The following is a 22,805-nucleotide window of genomic DNA, read 5'->3' as shown; positions in this document are numbered from 1 at the left end:
TTCAAATGAGGATCTACCTTCCCTTGGTGAGGGGAAGTCCCTTCCACACAGACAGGTGCTTTGCAGGTTCTGGAGGCCACTCGGTCTCCCTCGCAGCGGGAGGAGTCTCTTTGGATTCCTCGGTGGTACAAGCAGCTTATGCACGAGTCAAGTGTTTCTCACTTTCCTGCTACTCCTTCAGGTCCACACAGATCAGCTCGATTACAAACCCAGCCAGATAGTTCACTCTGTGTGAACTATGCTCTTATGTCTCTGATTCTTCAAGATTCCGAGCCTTCTGCTATTGAGGAGGCTCTTGCACAGGATGTTTAGAGACGAGCTATGCAAGCAAAGCTCGCTTCCATCAAGTGAAATCAGACTTGGGAGCTAGTACCGCCTCCCAAGAAGCGGAAGGTGATAGGTGTGAAATGGGTCTTTAAGACCAAGTATCTTGCCAATGGTTCCTTGGACAAGTACAAAGATAGGCTTATTGCCAAGGGGTTTGCTCAGCATGCAAGATTGGATTATTTTGAGACTTTTGCTCCTATAGCTCGGATGTCTACTATTCGAGTTATTTTGGCTCTTGCCGCTCACCATCGCTAGCCTATCTACCAGATGGATGTCAAGTCAACCATCCTGAATGGTATCCTTAAGGAGGAGATCTATGTATCCTAGCCTCCAAGTTTTCTTGTGTAGGGGAAGGAGAATCATGTCTACAAGCTGCAGAAGGCCCTCTATGGCCTGAAGCAGACTGCAGGCTCCTCGTGCTTGGTATCAGAGGATTGACTGCTTCTTTGTACAGAGTGGTCTCCATCGCTCCGATCATGACCCCAATCTTTACTTCAAGGTTGAGGGTAACCGTTGTGTTTTACTGATCTTATATGTTGATGATCTTATCATTACAGGGAGCAACACTCAAGAGGTGGATCACACTCGGACTATTCTTCGGCAAGAATTTGACATGACAAATCTAGGAATCCTTCACTTCTTTCTGGGATTGGAGATCTATCACGTAGCATAGGTACATCTCCGAGCTTCTTTGGAAGTTTCATATGGCTGAGCGTCGGCCGATTTCTTGCCCCATGGACCTAGAGTCCAAGCTAGTGGCAAATGGAGTTTCCCTTACAGATCCCACCCGTTACAGGTGCCTTGTTGGCTCACTTATCTAACTTATTCACACTCGGCTGGATATCTCTTTTGTGGTGGCTTTGTTGTCATCTTTTATGAAGACTCCTACTCAGGATCACTGGAGGGTGGCCTTGCATATCCTTCAGTATTTGCAAGGGACTTGATCCTATGGGATCTTGTATGGAGATGGGACCACTCTTTCTAGATGGAGTGATTCTAATTGGGCAAGTGATGTGGATTCTCAACGATCCACTACAGATTATGCTTTTACCCTTAGATCTGGTGCTGTCTCTTGGAGCAGCAAGAAGCTGCCTACTGTGGCACTTTCTTCTACCAAGGCTGAGTATCGAGCCTTATGTTCAACCGCTATGGAGACAGTTTGGCTCCGTCGTATGTTGGAGGAGATTGGCTTTCCATAGTCATGACCTATAAAGCTGCGCGTGGACAACCTCAGTGCCCTTGCTCTGGCGAAGAACCCGGTGTTTCATGCTCGTACAAAGCACATTGAGGTTCAGTACCACTATGTTCCAGAGCGGATAGTGGATTCGGAGTTGGCAATGGCCTATTGTACCGCGGTAGACAATGCGGCTGATCTCTTCACGAAGCCTTTGCCTCAAGCTTCTTTGCTTCATCACATGCTATTGTTAGGTCTTCAGACCCTCTTAGGCTTTGAGAGGGGGTGTTAGCCCAAATTATTTCATTGTCAGTCTTGTCATCTCCTCGTTGTGAGCTCCTGTCAGAGTCTGGCACGAGACGGAGGAACTCTGGCATTTCTTGTGTTGCTGATTTTGTTTGCATTCCCTTCTAGGGTGGCACTCAGCCCAAAATGGGCATTTTAGTGTGCAGTCGGCCCATATTTGGGCAGGTCGGCCAGTTTTGCTGATGGGGGGCTATTTATAGCAGTCCCCCCCCCCCCCAATCATTCTCACTCACTTCTCTTGCAGATTTCAGCACACACTCCTTCATTCCCACTCCGATATTGGTGCTGACATTGTTTCCAGCCTGATCTGGTGCCTTCACTGACGCTCCGGGCTGCGTGCAGGGACTGATCACTCCACAGCTTTGTATTCAGCATTCATTTCAGTCAGTGCAGTATTTTTTCCTTCATTTTTCGCTTTCTTTCTCTCTCTCTCTATGTTCGTGTTCCTTCTTCCGTTGCGCACTCTCACAATTTCTCTCTCCATGGACCCTAAGTCCAAGGTTGTGGTCGATGGAGTTCCCCTTACAAATGCTACCCATTACAAGTGCCTTGTTGGCTCTCTTATCTAGCTTATCCACACTCAACCGGATATTTCTGTTGTGGTAGCTTTGTTGTTTTCTTTCATGACGACTCCTACAGAGGATCACTGGCGAGCTGCCTTGCATGTTCTTCGGTATTTGCACGGGACGCAATCCTACAAGATCATGTACGGAGAGGGGGTCACTCTTTCTAGATGGAGTGACTTGGATTGAGCAAGTGATGTGGATTCATGACGATCCACTACAGGTTATGTTTTCTCCCTTGGCTCAGGAGCTATCTCTTGGAGCAACAAGAAGCAACCTACTATGGCTCTTTCCTCTACAAAGGTTGAGTATCGAGCTTTATCTTCGACCGCTATGGATGCAGTTTGGCTTCGTTGCATGTTGGCGGAGATTAGCTTTCCACAGACAGGACCTACAGAGCTTCGTGTGGACAACCAGAGTGCCCTTGCTCTAGCTAAGAACCTTGTGTTTCATGCTCGCATGAAGCACATTAAGGTTCAGTACCACTATGTTCAAGAGCAGATCGTGACTTCAAAGCTGGCGATGGCCTACTGTCCCATGGCGGACAATGTGGCTGATCTCTTCACAAAGCCTTTGTCCCACGCTTCTTTGCTTCATCACATGAGATTGTTAGGTCTTTAGACCCTCCCAAGATCTAAGAAGTGGTGTTAGCCTACCTTATTTAGCATGTCAATCTGTCATCTCCTAGTTATGAACTCCCATCACAGTCTAGCAGGAGATAGAGGAGCTCTATCAATTTATTTAGGATATGTGTTTGGCTACATTTCTTTCTCGGGTGGCCAATAGCCCTTCTGGGGTGTTTTTGTGCATGTTAGCCCATTTTTTGGGCCTAGTCGACCAGTTTTGTTGGCCGCCAGCAGGTTGGCCAGCTTTGGGGAGATGAGGCTATATATAGTTGACCCCCAATCATTCTTCACTCACTCTCTTCTGTACGTTACAACACACCTTGCTCCCATTCCTCCCCGACATTGGTGTTGCCACTCATTTGAGCCTCATCCGGTGCTATCACTAACGCTTCGGGCAGCGTAGACAACATACATTTCAGTCAATGCAGTATTTCTTCCTTCATTCTCTGCTTTCTCTCTCTGTGTTCAAGTTCCTTCTTCCGTTGTGCACTCTCACAAGAGATGTGGACAACCAAAGTGCCCTTGCTCTAGCAAAGAACCTAGTGTTTCATACTCGCACAAAACACATTGAGGTTCAGTATCACTATGTTCGTGAGCAGATCGTGGATGCCAAGCTAGTAGTGGCCTACTGTCCCACGGAGGACAATGTGGTGGATCTCTTCACGAAGCTTTTGCCCAAGGCTTCTATGCTTCATCATATGAGATTGTTGGGTCTTCAAACACTCCCAAGATCTAAGAGGGGATGTTAGCCAGCCCATTCATTGTAATTTGGGATAGCATTTGGCCCATTGGTAGTTCCATTTGTGCAAGCCTCGATGAAAAATCAAGGGGCAATTGGCCCAAATTGATTGCTGATTGTTACTACAGTAAAGAGGCTTTTTGGAACAACAAAGGAGATTGTGAATCTCAGCTTGTACTCGTTCCATTAGCAATCAAGTTAAAGAAATACCAAAAGGGGCACCAATTTTGGGGCCAACAGGATGTCCAGTGTCCATGATTATATTGGACTAACGGGCCACACCTTAGAGAGCTTGCAATCGAACAGGAGTGTAGGAGTGTGACGGCTAGAGAGCAAGTGAGCAGAGTGAAAGTACGAGAAGAAAATAGTGTACCAACAATCTATTGGTACACAAAGAATAAAATGTATTTATACTTAGGGCACGTAAAGGGTGCGTTTACATGTACAATGAGCGTGTACTATATAGACGGAGGTTACCGGGCCTCTTCCCAAATCTGTCTGATGAAGTGATATCGCACATCTATATGCTTTGTGCGTGAATGATACATGGCATTCTTAGCCAGATACACAGCACTCTGGCTATCACATCCCAAAACTGCAGTACCCATAGACATGCCGAGATTATCTGCAAGTCGGCTCAACCATATAGCTTCTTTAGAAACTTCAGTAGCTGATATGTATTCAGCTTCAGTGGTACTCAATGCAACAATGTTTTGCAACCTGGAACACCAAGAAACAGCCCCACCAACAACTGTAAAGACATACCCGCTGGTGGACCTACGAGTGTCCAAGTCACCTGCCATGTCTGCATCACAATAACCTTGCAAACTAAGTGCACCCTGCCCATAGCAAATACTTTTTCTTTGTGTACCCTTAAGGTATCGAAGAATACACTTGACAACCTCCCAATGTGCTTTGCCAGGATTTGACATAAACCTGCTAACAACTCCCACTGCATGAGCAATGTCTGGACGAGTAGCAACCATAGCATACATAAGGGAGCCACAAGCTGATGCATGAGGAACTCCCTTCATAGCATTTGCTTCCACGTCATCTTTCGGGCTGTTGGCTTTGCTAAGCTTGAGATAAGGAGGTAAGGGTACCCCAAAAGGCTTAGCTTTAGCCATGTTAAATCTGTCCAGTACCTTTCCAATGTACTTTTCTTGAGATAAAAACAGCAATTTCTGCATTCTATCTCTACGAATCCTCATGCCCAAAATATGCTCTGCATTCCCCAAATCTTTCATGGAGAAGGCTGATTTCAGCTGATTTTTGAGAGCATCCAAGCTAGTCTTTCTTTTCCCAACTAGTAACATATCATCCACATACAAAACAAGTATTATGGGGCTGCCATCTGTATCCTTTTTCATGTACAAGCAATGATCTGCATGGCTGCGTGTAAACTCATGAGATAGCATAAAAGTATCAAAATTTTTGTACCACTGCCGTGGTGCTTGCTTCAGCCCATACAGGCTGCATTTTAGCTTACACACCATCTGTTCTTTTCCAAGAACTACAAAGCCCTCGGGCTGTTTCATGTAGATTTCCTCATCAATGTCATCATGCAAGAAAGTTGTTTTTACATCCATTTGATACAGCTCTAAATCCAAAATAGCAGTAAGAGCAAAAAGCACACGTAAAGTGGTCATCTTCACAACAGGTGAGAAGACCTCTTGGAAGTCAATTCCTTCCTTTTGTGCATAATCTTTGGCAACAAGCCTTGCCTTGTACTTGGGTTTCCCATCAACTGTCTTGACTTTGTACACCCATTTGTTTGGAAGTGGCTTCCTTCCCTTTGGTAATGACACAAGATCCCAAGTATCATTTGCATATAGAGATTTAATCTCTTCCTGCATAGCTAGCTCCCACTTACTGCTGAACTCACATGACTTGGCCTCTTTGTATGTAAGAGGCTCACCCTCATCTGTAAGCATCACATAATGCAAGGAGGGGTCAAACCTAAGTGGTTGCCTTCTTACGCGTGTAGATCTGCGTACCCAATGATGAACATTGTCAAGCATTGAGTCTACATCAGGAGGTATATTATTTTCAACATTCATTTACTGCTGTAAACCATTTTCAGCATGCTGTTCATGCTGTACAGCACCTTCATTTTCATTTCCAGCACCTGTGTTTTCATAATCAGCAAGCCTATCTTGCTGTCCATGACCTCCTTGTGCTTCTATTTGCTGTCCATCATCATCTGGCTCAAAAGTAGCCGGCTGATCATTAGTTTCAGCCTGTGGTACAGCACCTTGAGGCTCATTTTCTGAAGTTATGGGTGGCTGTAAACTCTAAAATTTCACCTTTTTCAGATCTTCATTAGAGGCTAAAGAGCCTTTCAGCAATTTTGCCTCATTAAACACAACATTACGGCTGCGAATAATTTTCTTGGACTGAGGTATCCACACTCTGTAACCAAATTCACCCTCATCACCATAGCCCATGAAAATGCCTTAGGTGGATTTTGGGTCAAGTTTGTTCCTCAGCTCATACCTAACATGTATAAAAGCATCACAACCAAATATACGTAAATGGTCATATGAGGCCGATTTGCCAGACCAAACCTCCTCAAGGATGCCATTATTTAAAGACCTATTTGGAGAGCGGTTGCAAATGTGACCCGCGGTTTTGAGTGCCTCTCCCCAAAATGCATGAGGGAGATTGGCAGTGGACAGCATGCACTGCACTCTTTCACATAAAGTCCTGTTATATCTTTCAACCACCCCATTTGAAGGACTGTAAGGGGCTGTAAGCTCCCTCTTAATACCATGTAAGTCACAAAATGACTTAAATTCAATCGATGTGAACTCACCCCCATTATCAGTTCTCAAGCATTTCAGCTTTCTATCTATCTGAGTGGTCACAAATGCATGAAAAGTTTTAAAAACAGCAAACACTTCACTTTTCTTTTTCAGCAAGTACACCCAAATCTTCTTAGAACAATCATCAATAAAAGAGATAAAATATGCAGCACCACCCAATGATTTCACGGACATACTACATACATCAGAATACACTAAGTCCAAGACATTGGACTTACGAGAGACACTAGAGTAAAACGAATTTTTTATTTGCTTTCCAAACTGACACTCGTTAGAAAAATCAAGTTTAGAGCCTTTTCTATCAACCCTCTTCAGAGAGGTAAGAACATCAAGCCCTTTTTGGCTTATATGGCCTAATCTCTTATGCCATAACTCCAAGTGGCTGCAAATTTCAGCAACTGCAAGAAACTTGCCATTCAAGGCTTTACAATGCAAACAATACAATGTGCCCTTCTTGGTTCCTTTTGCAATCAGCATGGAACCCTTTTTTACTTTCCACAAACCACCACCAGACAGTGTGGTGTAGCCATGCAAGTCAAGCTAACCAACAGATAGTAAACTCTTTTTAATGCCAGGCACATATCTGACATCTTTCAACACAAGTTCTTGACCATTGTCTAAAGATAAGTGTACGGTGCCAATCCCATCAATGCTACAAGCATGGTTATTTCCAAGGTACGCCTTTCCATAATTGCCTGCATTAAACATAGCAAAACACTCCAAGCAAGGAGTTACATGGAAAGAGGCACCAGAGTTTACAATCCAAGTCTGAGTGACACCATCATCAACTGACAAGAGTGCACCAATCGCATCAGCCTTGGTAATCTGCATATCCTGCATGTGACATACAAGGGCATCATAATCAACTGCACATAATACATCAGCCTATGTATCTGACATCAGCCTATGTATCTGAAAGCTCCTCTATGACCACACTGGAGGCCACATTGGCCTTTTCTTTGCCTTTGGATGTCTCCAATGCATCTGTCTTTTCTTCCTTCTTCTTTTTATCTCCACATTCTTCTTTCTCTCTTGTTCCTTCTTGTAGTACCTGAAGTCAGGTTTCTTGTGGCCCTTCCGACCACAATAATAGCGAGTGATGTCACTCTTATCCTTTCCTTTACTCTTGCTCTTGTTTCTCTGCCCTGCATATGCATTTTTCTTTTCAGCCCTGCCTCTTACATTATAAGCTGAGTTTATGCCTTCTCCACTAGACATATGTCTAATTTCTTCATTCAAGATAGAACCCCTCACCCCATCATATGAGAGATTGGGGTTATTGCTGAGTGAAACCACCAAGGTTTCCCACGAGTCCGGCAATGTCATGATCAAAAAGATCGCCCTCAACTTATCATCAAAGTCCAAGTTTGCATCTTTGAGCTGATTTAGAATCCTTGTAAATGCACTCAAGTGCTCAGCTGCAAGCTTTGACTCATCCAATCACATTTTCACCAATTTGTGCATTAAATGCACCTGATTAATAGGTGTGGTGATCTCATAAGTAGCTTTCAGCTCCTCCCATATTGCATAACCTATGTCTAAACCCTTAATGTCTATCAAAATGTCATCAGTGGCACCCATCTTTATGTAAGCCACTGTCTTTTTATTCACTCTGGCCCAATCTGCATCACACATTAGTGCGGGTTTATCTTCCTGCAAAGCATCCTCACAATCCTTCAAGAATAAAATGCCCTGCATACGGTCTTTCCAAAGGTCAAATCCATGACCATCAAACCGTTTAATCTCCATCAAACTCTTGATGTCTGAACTGGAAGAAGTTGCAGCCATTTTATCACGAACACAAGAGTAAATGCACTAATCTGCGAAAGCACAAGCTGAACCAGCAAAACACCCTGCTGTTTTTCCTCAACCAGAAATGAATCTCTGCTGTTTATACATTAACCAACCACTACACAGGCAAAAAATGCAGAAATTTACCAAATTCTGTGCAAATCCCCAAAATTTCAAGTCCAAAATTGCATGAATGTCAGCCAATCTGACCCAGCTGAATAAAGCTTTGCCAATACATGAAAAGCCCCAAATTTCTGGGATCCAATGTTAGGAAATTTTACCCAAGAAAGACAAAATTTCAATAAAATTTGCAAAATCCCCAATTTAATTGAGGTCACCGCATGCGATGTCTGCAATTTCCGACTCAGAAGTCACTGACAGGCATGAATGATGCCAAATCTGAGAAAAGCCCCAAATTCTTTGGCCCGATTTGCACAGATTTTGAAACTGTGCCTTTGGTGTGTGAACACCCGCCAAGGCTAATGAGGGGATTAAAGGAAAATTGATTTGTTTTAAAAAAACAACAGAACTAACCGGGGGGTGGGGTCCGTTGACCCCGTCGCATCAAGTGAAGTCGCATGTACGTCGTGACGCTTGCCCATCAAAACTGCCCGCGAAAAATGCCCCGTCTGACCTACACGCCACGTCTGACTGACGTGTCACGTACTGCCCGTGCTGATCGCTTGGTCCACGCCTATTGGATGCCCTTGTTGCCTGGTGCAGACTGGTCATGCTACTCAGCAGCGTGGTCTGGTCACGAACTCTAGCCGAGCTAGACACGAACTCTAGCCGGCTGCATGCCTATCATGAGCACCTGCACGACCTGATGATCTTGTATCGTAAGCTCTGATACCACTTGTTGGACTGACAGGCCACAGCTTAGAGAGCTTGCGATCGAACAGGAGCATAGGAGTGTGACGGCTGGAGAGCAAGTGAGCAGAGTGAAACTACGAGAAGATAAGAGTGTACCAACAATCTATTGGTACACAAAGAATAAAATGTATTTATACTTAGGGCACGTAAAGGGTGCATTCACATGTACAATGAGCGTGTACTATATACATTGAGGTTACCGTGCCTTTATATCCCAACAGATTATTAAGGTAATTTGTGCATTTCAAGTTATATTCATTTGTTGATTGATGTAGTTAAGTGCTTAATTAGCGAATTACCGCCATTTCCAAGAAGGAAGGCTCGATTCACATTTCCTCCATTTTAGGCACATTTCTTGCACATTTCCTCTATCTATCAATTGGATTCCACCCCCTGACAATGCCTACCTACTCCACAACTGCCTAGGATATTTTGTCATTATTTTCCCATTTTTTATGTACGGTCGGACTGCATTTATTGTAGTCATATCACCTATTTCAGTAGGCCATCCAGATTTAGAGGTCGTTTTAGCAATCGGCCAGTTTTAGAGGAGTTTGGCTATATATAGCCACAGCCCACACTTGGCTAATCACTTCATATTGCAGATTTCAACACACTCTGGCTCCAAGACACTCTTCAACTTGGTGCTACCATCATATCAGTCTGATTTGGGTCCCTTACTAATGCCTTGGGCTGCGTGCAAGGACTGATCAGTCCACATCATTGTATTCAGCATTCATCTTGAGATAGTTTGCAATATTTCTTCCTTCATTTTCTGCTCTCTCTCTCTCTGTGTTCATGTTCCTTCTTCCATTCCGCACTCACATGTTTTTCTACCATCCATCTTAGAGCTCTATTTCAAAGTTCTCATGTTCCAAACTTGGGCTTCCATCTCCTCTCTATTCACACGCTTACAACACAATTTCCAAGTTGTCTTTACAAAGTAGGCCATCTTTGTTGATGACTCTAACATCAAGAGCCATTCTCATGATAGGTTGGCAAGGGGGCTATATTGGCTCCATTCTCCTAGTGTAAAGGACATTCTGAAGCAACTTTTCATTGTCACACCCATTCCTCTCAATGCACCCCCCATCCCCTACCATCTCCTCTAGTGGTTCCCTTGTACCCCACGTCGCTTTTAGAGAGAAACAATCTTGAAGATGCAACTATGGATTCCTTTGCCCTTCTTGTTTCAAAGGGAGATTCCCAAGATCACGAGGAGCTTCTTCAAGGATTGCAATCTTCTTCAGGCCTTTCTTTCATGCAACAACCTCTGTCCTTCGTTATCGAGTCTTCAACCCTTATCACTTGTTTCCTCTCCCTTGGCCCTTGGTCCTCATCGCTCATTCTAACAAGTTAAGGTACCTTCGATAGCTCCTTGTCATCATCACTCAATTGGGTCAACGGCTTCACTTACCCATTCCCAATTGGCATCATTGGAGTAATCCATTTAAGGTCTCTCTACTCCTAGTGGCCTATGGTGGCCTCCTATTGGATTGGGTTTTCATCTCGAGAGAGGTTCTTACTCCTTGGTTAGATTTCATTGTCAATGGACTTCATCAATAATAGCACTGTCAAATCCATTTCATCCCCTTTGGCCTTCCACCATATCCACAATCCAAAAGGGGGTGTTAGTAGTCATGCGTATCATGTATGGTCATCTCCTACTTGTGAGCCTCAATCTAAGTCAAATGAGAACATTAGGATATCTAACAATGTATTTGTCCATCAGTTCTATGACAACAACATGAATTTTTTTAGATGCTTTGCTCTTGCTAGTAATACTTGATTAATTTAATAATCAAATGTGCAATGTTGTAAGGCACATGTGATGCACATGGCAATTATTTCATGATAATAGGCCAAGGACCTAAGGAAACAGTGGATGTTAAAGGCAAAAGTTGTGAGCGCTAGGTTTAGTGTCAGTTTGGCCTAGGGACAATTAATTGGCTGTTAAATATCAATGCTGACACTAGAGACTGGGCATTAATTAATTGATTGATGCCAATGTAAGGGTCAATTAAGGCTGGGGACCACTTGAGGTTGCAAATGGCCTAGCCAATTAAATTGTGAATGGGCACATTTAATTTTGGGCAAGGTCAAAAGTGCTTCAATTAATTTTCATAATTGAATAATTCTAAAATTTAATTAATTGACTAAAAATTTACTAAAAAATGGGATTAAAATGCTGCCACTTAGCAAAAATGCCCGTGCAATGGTAGAGAAGGTTGTTTGCAGCTCGAAAAGACTCATTCAGGGGTTCAGCCTGAGAGAGAGAGTGAGAGAAGGTGCTACTGATCAATTTCTCAGCCAAAAATCAATCATTTGCTGCAGGCGACAACAGCCAGGGACCATTTGTGATCAGGCAACAGCAGTTTGGTGACTCCCAGGGGCTGGCAACAGCAGTTGAGAGCTGGCGACAGCATTTTGGTGCCACCATGCAATAAGCAACTGCATTTATTGCAGGCTGGAGTAGGTAGCAAGCAGATTGGAGGGTTTTCTCGTGAAGAACCTCTGATCTCTCTCTCATCTCAACATTCTCTCACCTTCTTCAGCCCATTCTCTGCAAATCTCAACATTTCTCAGCCAATTGAAGGTGTTCTCGGTCAGATTTTGTGGACAACAAAGAGAATTCCGTTGTAAACCCTAATTCTCTGCAGAAATTAGGGTTTAGCAGCCACCTTGGGACCCATGCCATCAGTTAAAGGCACCGTACACTGAAATCAACAACTGAAATTCAAGGAATTGTCACAGATTTCAGATGCCATCCCAGTTGATTTGGGGCAGCATTTGACCAATTTGTGGTTCCATTTGTACAAGCCTTGAGTGAAGCTCAAGGAAAATTGGCTCGAATTGCTTTTGCTGATCCATTGTGACAACAAGGGGCTTTTGGATCAGCGAAGGAGGTTGTGAAATCTTAGTTGTATTTCATCCATTAGCAATACAAATTAAAGAAATACCGCAATGGGGAACCAACAACGTGTCCAATGTCCAAATTAATATGGTAAAGTGTCCATTTTAGTTTATGTTCATTTATTAATTGCTATAATTAAGTGCTTGATTAAGATTTAACACCCTCTCTGAGAAGGAAGGCTGGTTTCATGGTTCCATTGCCGGGATACCACTTAATCCTTTGATTTAGCGGGCATGAGACACCTAATTGCAAGTTGAGAGAGAGGGAGAGAGAGAGAGAGAGAGAGAGAGAGAGACTTTGTGCTAGAGCTGAATTTTATGCTCAACTGAGAAATTACAGCAAGATGTCTTCATACAATGAGATGGAATCAAGCAGTCATGATGCCTCTCAGTATGGACATTCACATGGAGAAGAAGAAAACGCAAAGCCTAATCTTGGACATGGGTCACATGATGGACAGCAAGCTAAACACATTGTTGTTGGACAAGATGCATGATTGGCAAAGGATCCTCAATTTGTTCAATTTTTTAATGCTCCTACAAAGGACAGCAAGGGATATGAAGAAATACCCTAACGCAAAAACATAACTGAAAGGATACAACAAAGCATGAACTCAAAAGAACACAATTAGAATTAGGGTAACTCAAAGATAATGAACACAATGGAATTAATGAATAACTAAATATTGAATATGCAATGCTCATGTAGCAAACAAACCGTGCAGGAATGAAAACTGTACCCCGAACTCTCATATCTGGAAGATCGAGGCATAGGTGCTAAGTAGGAGAGTGTGTCGCACTCCTAATGGATCCCAAAACGCAGCAAGGCAACCTTTGAGAGTCAAATACTAGAAAACGCAACTATTGAAGCTAGATGCAGACAGGCAATGAGGAGAGAGAAAGACTAAAAATGAAGGTATCTAAGGAGAGAGATTGAGCAACAATTGGAGACTGAAGGTGACTATATAGGAGTTGATGGTGACACCTGGACGAGAGAGAAACTCAACAAACGCAAATATCAAGCTGATTGTGATAGTGTATGGATAATGGTGACAACCCCAACAGGTGACGACAGGAGCAAATACAAACTCCCAAGGACTAAGCTGATGATGGTGACAACCACAAGATAGAGATGGAGGGCTCGAATCAAGTGCTTGATTCGAGCAAGGGGAAGCTCTCACTGAGATATTCTCCATGAATGAGATATGGGCAGCAAAGATACAACTCTTAAAACCTACAAAAAAGAAATTGAGACTAAATGGAGAGCAGCCTGCCTATTTATAGAAAGTTTCAAGACCTCGTACCGCGCACCGTTTTTCATGAGGACAAGTATCTTTGAAACCTCACTTAACATATGGATTAATTCTTAATCACACGTTAAGTAAATGTTACACATGTGGAGTGTAACTAAGATTAGAGTAAATTTATGAGCCCAAGACCCGAGGAAATCACAAGATGTCGAAGATAAAAGTTGTTATAAGTTATGCCACACAAGTACTTGGTGATACCTAGTGCCAGTTGTTGGTCTAGATTATTCATTTGGCCATAAGTGTCACTTGGTAACACTAGAGAAGTGGCATTTAATGGTACCTAACACCAATCTGATGGTCAAAGACATCGTAGAGACGCTCATGAATGGAAGTTACCTAGCCAATTAGATTATTTTTCTAGGCATCGAAATAATTAATAGATTAATTTTCAGTATTTAAAGAGCCCAAGACCCGAGGAAATCACACGATGTCAAAGGCAAAAGTTGCTATAAGTTATACCACACAGGTACTTGGTGGTATCTAGAGCCAATTGTTAGCCTAGATCATTCATTTGGCCATAAGTGTCACTTGGTAACACTAGAGAAGTGACATTTAATGGTATCTGTTGCCAATCTAATGGTCAAAGATGTTGTAGAGATACTCAAGAATGGAAGTTACCTAGTCAATTTAATTATTGGCCAATTAGATTATTTTTCTAAGCATCGAAATAATTAATAAATTAATTTTTAATATTTTAAGAGCCTGAGACCCGAGAAAATCACAAGATGTCAAAGACAAAAGTTACTATAAGTTATACCGCACAGGTACTTGGTGGTATCTAGAACTAATTGTTAGCCTAGATCATTCATTTGGCCATAAGTGTCACTCGGTAACACTAGAGAAGTAACATTTAATGGTACCTAACACCAATCTGATGGTCAAAGATGTCGTAGAGACGCTCAAGAATGGAAGTTGCCTAGCCAATTTAATGGATTCAACAGGGTTGAAGCTGTTTTTAGTCAAATTTAAGTGGAGGGACCAGCAAATCAATGAATTTGGGACATTTTCCATCTCTATCAAAGCAAGTGAAAGCCAATTGACTATCTGAATCAAGTGGCCAATCAGACAAAGACTTGCCGGTCATTTTGGACAACAAGGGGGGTTGGAATACCAAAAGGAATTGGGAGAATCTCATTGTACATCAATTTTTTCTTCATTTAAGTTAAAGAAATACAAAAAGGGATACCAGTTTTGGAGCCAACAAGGTATCCATTATCCAAGACTGTAAGTTATTTTGCATTTTTTAGTTTTGTAATAAATATTACTGCTATAACTAAGTTGTAATCAAGACATTACCACACATCCGTAGAACAAAGGCTGGTTTCACCGGTTTAAAACTCTCTCAAACCGAACATCAATTTACGTTTTTCATTAATTAGGCATTTTTGAGGCTATTTCAATTGTTGATATGCTTCTATTAGCTCAACACCCCCTCTCATGTCCGAAAACTAAGCTAGAAAAGGAAAACCAACCCTTTTTTTTTTAAGTAGTTCAATTTTTTTGTGTTTTTTTTTTGTTACCCCAAGGCATCTCACCCCAAAGCAACCAGGGCATCGGGCAAAGGGTGCACGGTGGCTACCTAATGGCCTACCATCACTATAGAGACAATGGTTATCTTACCAAGGTAGTCCAAGTGGTCACCCCAAAGAGGCCAGGGCATCGAACAAAGCATACACGTCGACTACCCAATGGCCTATCAAATCCTACGAAGGCAAATGGAACCACAATGAATTTGCCCAATGCCTTGGCTGCTTTGGGATGGGACACCTTGGGATAAAAGAAAATAAATATCAAGGGCTTATTTCTCATGGCTTAATTTTGGGCCTAAGAGGAAGTATTGAGCTGAAAATGCATTAATTTGACTTAAACAACCCCAAAACACACTTAATTAATGAAAAACCTTCTTATTTTAAAAAGAAACGCAATCCTAGAGAGTTACTGTGTCCTACATACAAAACCCTACTTTGAGTGCCCCAAACTTTCTATAAACAAGCATGCAGCCCACCACTCTTCCTTAATCTTCTTTTTGCGGGTTTCAAGAACTACACCTCTTACCCACACCCTGTTTGTGAAGGACATCACTGTTAGAGCTTCCCCTAGCAATCTACTACCATCTAGCATCTGATTCTAGCCTCCATCACCCACATCCAAGCTGTCACATACTGCTCCCTCACTCTTAGATTTGCGTTTGCTGCCATGCATCCACCCCCAGTTACTGACACCATCATCCAGGTATTGTCGCCTTGCACTAACTGCCTGCGTTTGATTTTCTCTCTCCTCCACAAGGCCATCTACACTATTACCTACCTCCAAACCGTTGTATTTACCATCTCTAGCTATTGCCCAGTTTTCTCTCGCCTCTAATACCTGCGTTTTTAGTCTTTCTCTCTCCTACATTATCGTCTACATCAAATCCAACCTTCCCTGACTACATTTACTAGTGTTCAACGCATGGAGGCCGCCTTGCTGCGATTCCAGATCTATTTGGAATACGATACACTCTCCAACTCATAACCTTTGCCTTGATCCCAAAGATACAAAAGTTTGAAGTTTAGTATTCACTGCATAGTGTATTTGCTGCATGAGCATTGTATAATATACATTCACTTTATTATTCATTGTATTCACAGTCTCTAAGTTACCCTAACACTAACCCTAACTGTGCTTTGTGTTTATCAGTCTATGCTTTTTGCCTTTGTGTTTTCTGTGTTTAGAGCATTTCTTCACACCTTGTGTTCAACAATTTATTACATCATCTATTTATGCTTCCATTGCTGCATCCACTTCTAACACAATCGGCTCGGATATGCCCTCCCCTACTACTTCCAATCGACAGGAGGAGGGTGATTCTCTCCAACTTTCTCTTCTAGTTTGAGAGGGAGCGACTTTCTTCTCTTGGTGGTAACAAGATGTTGTTTACAATTTCATTTGTAGTCATTATGTATATTGTACTTTGTACCTTCCTCAGCATCATCTGGATCATAAAAGGGCGCTTAGGCAAGTGAACAGTTCCACTATACGGGCATTGTACAAGAGACACTATTGCACAGCATTTTGCATGAGCATGATCACACCTACATTGCCTCCTACATAACTCCAATAGATTGGCATTCTATTCTTGTAAACATGCATCTGTGTGCATTTATCCCTTTCCAATCTTTTGGAGTGGCCCAAGACATGAGCATAGTTAAGCAATAACTGCAAACATTGTTTGATTATGATGCTGCATATATTTCCAGTGGTGGTAAGTGATACCTTTGTCTCACTACAATGCAATCAAGGGCGATTACAGGGTTTCACAGGAGGTCTGTCATAGAGTCGTAATTCTTTGGGATAATTAAGATGTGCACATGATTACATGCAACAATTGAAGACTCAATTCCATATTATAGGCTATCTAAATCAAGGAGCAAATTGAGGATTTGTGCTGCTGATTGCTGTAGACACAAAGGGTTCCACAATTGACAAAGATTGTGCCTTGATTTGTTGGGATTTATGGGAGCTTCAATTGATTGAATTTAGAAGGATTTTGAGTTCTCGGCTGGTCCTCTAATTTCTCAAAGCTTCGGCCTTTCTCAGTTGTACCATCAATTTCTCAAATAAAGATTAAAGAAATACTGCAAGGAGCAGCAGGTTTTGGGGTCAATCGGTGTCAACTTGTCTTGTTTGATTGGTGAGATGCTAGATTTGATGATTCATTAATTAATCACTTGCTGTGATTACTTGTAAATCAAGGACTCACCACCCTTCTATGGGAGGAAGTGTGGTTCCACTCTGTGTCTCGAGGATCAGGGCTGTGGGATGCAAAAGGAATAATTAAGGACACTGAAAATCAGCAAAGAGTGTGTTCTGCTCAGATCAGCCAGATCCCAAACACAGCACGGGTTCCATACTTGATGCTGAACATAGCTAAAACCTGTGTTTGAGGGCTAAGCAGCTCTTTGACGGCTGGAAATAGCAAAAGAGCAGCTGGAAAGTCAAATGCAGTAGTGATGATGCCGAACAAGGGTAAGCAGGAGGGTTAACGATGGCAATCAGGGAACAAGGATGTCAAGGGAAGAAGCTGATAGCAATAGCAGAAATTGGGCCGCAATGATGATAAACTGGAAGGGATGTAAAATGGGCTGCCCCATGGTCCCCTTTATAATAGAACCTATTAGAACTTTTGTGCTACTAGAATTTGCAGTCTTCTACGTGGAGAATCATCCAGGAAGGCAGCCCGCTAGACTGATGAGAGCCAGGGCGGTGGTAAATGCACAACCTTCAATGTCAAAATATCAAGCTTGAGAGAGGACATTGTGGAAAGTTTTCACAAACTTAGGAGTAAGCAGTAGCTATTTGACGTATTCGGATCCTCTCACGATGTCATCTCTCTGATGCCATACTGCAAAGATAAAGATAACTACTGTACATAGCACCTTCTTGAGACGAAATGCAGGTCGAACCGAATAACCTAGTCGGATCAAATACTCGTGCATCGAGCTAAGCGAGCCAGAATAAGAGCTTCGAACAATCGCTGGGGCCAAAATTTGAAACTCCTGTTTCCATGTGAGAATTGATCTTCTTGAAAACCAAACGAGATGAAGACTCACAAGGTCCAATGGCCGCCGAGAAGATGCTGCGGTGCTCCAGAGCCTGTGCGGAAGCATGGCAAACTCCTCCAGAAGAAAACGGCGCAAGCCTGCTGACATAGCTAGGATATTTTCTGTGTCGTTCAGGCCATGGCGGTAAGTTGTGGAACACGGGGGGCATGGGCATGATGCAGACGGCATTTACGAGTGGTAGTAAGACTGTATCATCATCCTGACTTGTCTGTCGTCACTAGTTCTTTCTTTCCTTCCGCTCGCATCGCGACACAGCGACAGGCAAAAGGCCACAGCCATCGAGTCACGTGACGCGACTCAAAAGTTTTGGTGTTTATGCTAAACATTAAAAAATAATTAGTCGACCAATAAGCAAACAATTACCTCGTGGACGTCAAGGAATAGTGTCTTGACAGTAAATATAACTTATAAGGATAAGGTATTATTAAGGACGATTGCCCTCTCTCTCTCTTAAAGTCCTCATTCATTCAGACCACAATTTGTCATGGAAATTTCCTTTTTGAATGTCCATTATTGTGCCTTTCAGCACTACCCATTGGTGAGAATAACAATTTCTCATGGATACTTCTGTAATGAGCTTTTGTGTGAAGGTACCATTCTACCCCCCATATTTGTAAAATAAGATGATGTTGGCCATCCCTAGGAAGCGAACACACCACCTTGACTCACCCTCGAGACTCTGCATGTAGTTAGCAACCCATGGAGACTTGATACTTATTGATTCACAAAGCTCCATGCAAAGAAAGAAAGTTAGGTTGCTCCAAAGAAATAAAGTAATAAAGTTGTGTTATTCCATCATAGAAAGACATCTAGGGAAGTTTGTTTCACCATAATAAAAAAGTCATTTGATAAATGTTATAGAAAGCCATGTCCCCCTACATTTCTCAAAGATCCACACAAAAGACAACGGTTCCCCTATGGATACTACTTATTCTCAAAGGTCCATGCAAAGAAAAAAAGTGAAATTAATATCCATTGAATCCGAGAAGCAAACAACCTCACATCACAATCATTACAATCAACTTCAAGGCACATCAAATAATTTCCTTTGGGAAGAAATCAAAGTAAAGCAACACAAGATTTTTTCGTGTGCCTTTCAAGTTTGAAAGGTCTTAATATTCAAGTTGATTCTGTCTATGGCTATTTTTGAAAGCTTGGAATACTATTTCCATTTTACAAGTCTAAAGTCTTTGCATTTAACTCTTGCTTTAATCATGATTGCTTTGTGAAACCTTATACATCTGCATTATTCATGCGGTTGGCCTCATTGCGAAGCTCACAAGGATATGCCTCGGTCGCTTTGTGTTTTTCTAAGCAAAGAAAAGCAATTGTCCTATTGCACGCTTGCTTTCCTATGCTCACAAACAATATAGCAAAAAGCACACTTCCAATGCAACAAAGGGTGCACTCCATGCATAGTTGTGCATTTTTGAAAGCTACGTAAATGTATGACAAAAATCCTTAGATATTGAATTTAGGTTTTATGTGAGTCAAATAGTTCTATATTTTCATTTCCATAAAAACCTTCAAACAATGCATGTTTTATTATCACTCTATCTACCCCTCATTGTCATTTAAACATTGTGCAAAAATGCATCATGATAATGTTGGTAGTGTCTCAATAGCTTCACATTTTTAGGTAGCACAAAATCTTCCCTTTGCTTCTGGTGAAACATGAAGGGGATGCACCTAGCATCACATTCTACATACATAATTAGGCTAGATGTATAAAGATTTAGCAACTTTGATAGAGATTTTGTTGCTTTAGGTACTACTGTAAAGAATCATACACACAAAGTTATTATGCACTTTTATATAGACATTAGTCTAGAAATATATTTACCAAAGGTAATGACAAACTTGGGCTCATAACTATTGGGGGTTAGTTTTGTTATTTAATCTACTAAATGGGAAGAGTTTATGTGGCCCAAACCTCACTTTTGTGCCCCAAACTAAAAGTACCAACAAGTAGTGGAGGTTTTAATAAATATTTGAATAAGAATTCTCAAGAAGAATCACTTGCATAAACAATTGTAGAGCTAAGGTATAAACCTATTATTGAAATTTCAATCACCAAGCTACTTTCTTTGATAATTACTATCAATGATCGATGTTAACCCTTGTTTTGCAAAAAGAGTTATATAATATATACATTTTACTTATAAGATACTTTTGAGGTGGCTATTATCTCTAGCCCTTATGTATGTGAATAATACACACAATGATAGTGATAGACACACATTCTAATATATATTCTCTCTCTCTCTCTCTCTCTCTCTCTCTCTCTCTCTCTCTCTCTCTCTCTCTCTCTCTCTCTCTCTCTCTCTCTCTCTCTCTCTCTCTCTCTCTCTCTCTCTCTCTCTCTCTCTCTCTCTCTCTCTCTCTCTCTCTCTCTCTCTCTCTCTCTCTCTCTCAAAAAGTCTGAATTAATGTGCGGAGATATTTACATCAAGCCTTCTAGCTAGCCAAGCACAACCAAAGTGTCAAAGTGTAGCGGTGTGAAAGTGTATGACCAAGGCTTAGAGATAAAGTGAACAGAGAGAGGAGAGAGAGAAAGAGATAGTAGAACATAGAAAATCAACAATGAAGAATGTTGAATAAAGAAGCATATATGTACATGGGCACATAGTGTATGTTTCCATATGTATCCACCTCGAAGATCTCATGGGCTGTGAACCTCGAAGCATGTGCAGTAGTCTCCATGATAAAAAAATCCGAAGCCTTGCAGCAATCAAAATGTGTCAATCTGTGTGTTGAAGGCAAGCAATAAATAGCCTGAAAAGAAATGGTAAAAATATACTATTAACTATATTTAATGTAGCTGATTGTACTGTTTGATATGGACGGCCTATCAGACTACACTATTGACATGGCATCACATGTATAACCTATCCAATGCTGTAGTGTGGCATACGTGCAAATTGTACGAACAATACAGAAATGCCATGTGTCACCCACAACACATAGAACTAATGAAACTACTCTCATATGCCTAACTAACAGGAAATGCATATATATACAATCTATCTCTAATGAATGTCAATCCAAGGGATGACAATTTTTAACACCCCCTCTCAAATCCTGGACAGGGCATGAGGCTAAGGGATCTAAAATGTTGGCAAAGTAAGGCCTGGGGAAGTGCCTTGGTAAACAAGTTTACAAGATTGACCTTCATCTCGTAGTATACCATATCAATAAAGTCATCCAGAAGCTTCTTCCAAATGAAATGGTACTGAATCTTGATCTGCTTCATTCAACCATGAAACATAGGGTTTCGAGTGAAGGTAATGCAACTCTCATTGTTGCATTGAAGAACAATAGGACCTATCTGTGGGCAACCAAGCTACTCTAATAACCTGCGAAGCCACACTGTCTCGCATATGGTAGAAGATGCCATCCAATACTTTGCCTTAGCCAAAGATAGGGCAACCATGGGTTACTTCTTACAAAAAATCAAAGTTAGTGTACCCCACGGCTCCTGTATGCTGGATGCCATAACAGAGACACATATCTGATGTGCCCTTCAGGTACCTCATGATACCCTTCACGACATCCCAATGTTTCTTGTCAGGTGTAGCCATATAATGTGCCACAACCCCAACTGCAAAAGCGATATCTGGACGGGTGGCTATCATGGCATACATAAGACTGCCCATAGCTTATGCATAGGGAATCTTCACCATCTCGGCCCTCTACTCATTTGCCTGCAGACAATCAGCCTGTGAAACCTTCACATGAGAAGGCAATGGACAACCAATAGGCTTAACATCCTGCATGCGGAAGTGCTCAAGGACTTTATGAATGTACTCCCTCTGTGACAGATAGAGTACTCCTTGAGATCTATCACGCGTAATGTGCATACCAAGTATATGAGAGACATGTCCCAGATATTTCATCTCAAAGCTCTTCTTGAGCTGAGCCCTAAGAGCATCTAGCTCCTCATGAGTTGTCCCGGCTAAAAGCATGTCATCCACATAGAGTATCAAAATCAGTAAAGAACTGTCACGGGCTTTCTTTGTGTACAAGCACGGATCCATAGCACTACAGCTGTAACCCTATGACTACATGAATGCATCAAACTTATGGTACCGTTTCCTTGGTGCCTGCTTCAAACCATATAGACTCTTCTTTAGCTTGCACACTAGGTGTTCCCTGCCAGGATCTACAAAGCCCTTAGGCTTGTAACGTGCATGCTCCTCAAATTGCGGGACACGTCTTAGCAGTCCATCGAGAGATATATCTAGAAGACGCCCCCTGGCACTCCCAAGGAATGACACAGGGTTTGCCAACTAGGGTCTCTTGAGTCTACCCAGCAACGGAACTTATCCGACCGTTCCCACTAGGATCGACCTGAAGTTCAGGTTCCTTGTAATTGGGTCTTCCTAGCAGCCTTCTAGCATCGGTCTACAGCCGTTCCACTTTGCGTAGATACAACTGGACCCAAGCAGACTCACACCGCACTTAGTTCAAAGAGAATGGGAAACGAGAGGGATGCATCGCTCGACCTCTTTGCCCATAGGGCATAGTCCCATTCCGGTCCCCTAAAACGGTATGAACCAGGGTTCTAACCAACATTCTCCAAGGTCATTGTCCAACTTTTCCTAACATTTCTCGTTAACACTTCCTTTGAGGAAAGCTCTCGGCTAACCGAGACCACCCTTCCGTAGGATAGACCCATTGGTCACATCCACCACGCTTCCCTCAGGGGTTGTTTTAGTTATCTAATTACCTACCACATTATGTTTGACACATAA

General features: G+C 42.1%; 1 protein-coding gene across 3 annotated transcripts in view; it reads right to left on the bottom strand.

Moving 5' to 3' along the window:
• Window positions 1-18,342, bottom strand: part of LOC148021443 (uncharacterized) — a 122,412-nt gene extending 104,070 nt beyond the window's left edge. For 2 of the 3 annotated variants that reach the window (XM_087699314.1, XM_087699316.1), the window contains exon 1: window positions 18,040-18,338. In XM_087699314.1, coding sequence (XP_087555440.1) covers window positions 18,040-18,219 — 180 coding nt within the window. In that variant the 5' untranslated portion in view covers window positions 18,220-18,338. Of the gene's footprint in view, window positions 1-18,039 lie in introns of all 3 variants that reach the window. The other variant, XM_087699315.1, reaches the window with a different exon arrangement.
• Between the last annotated feature and the right edge of the window lie 4,463 nt (window positions 18,343-22,805).

The sequence above is a fragment of the Lygodium microphyllum genome, chromosome 18, assembly GCF_053477565.2.
Source record: "Lygodium microphyllum isolate KBCC chromosome 18, Lygodium_microphyllum_v1.1.10, whole genome shotgun sequence".
Lineage (NCBI taxonomy): Eukaryota > Viridiplantae > Streptophyta > Polypodiopsida > Schizaeales > Lygodiaceae > Lygodium > Lygodium microphyllum.
The sequence above is the reverse complement of the archived record's forward strand: the minus strand, read 5'-3'. Positions and strand labels throughout refer to the sequence as shown.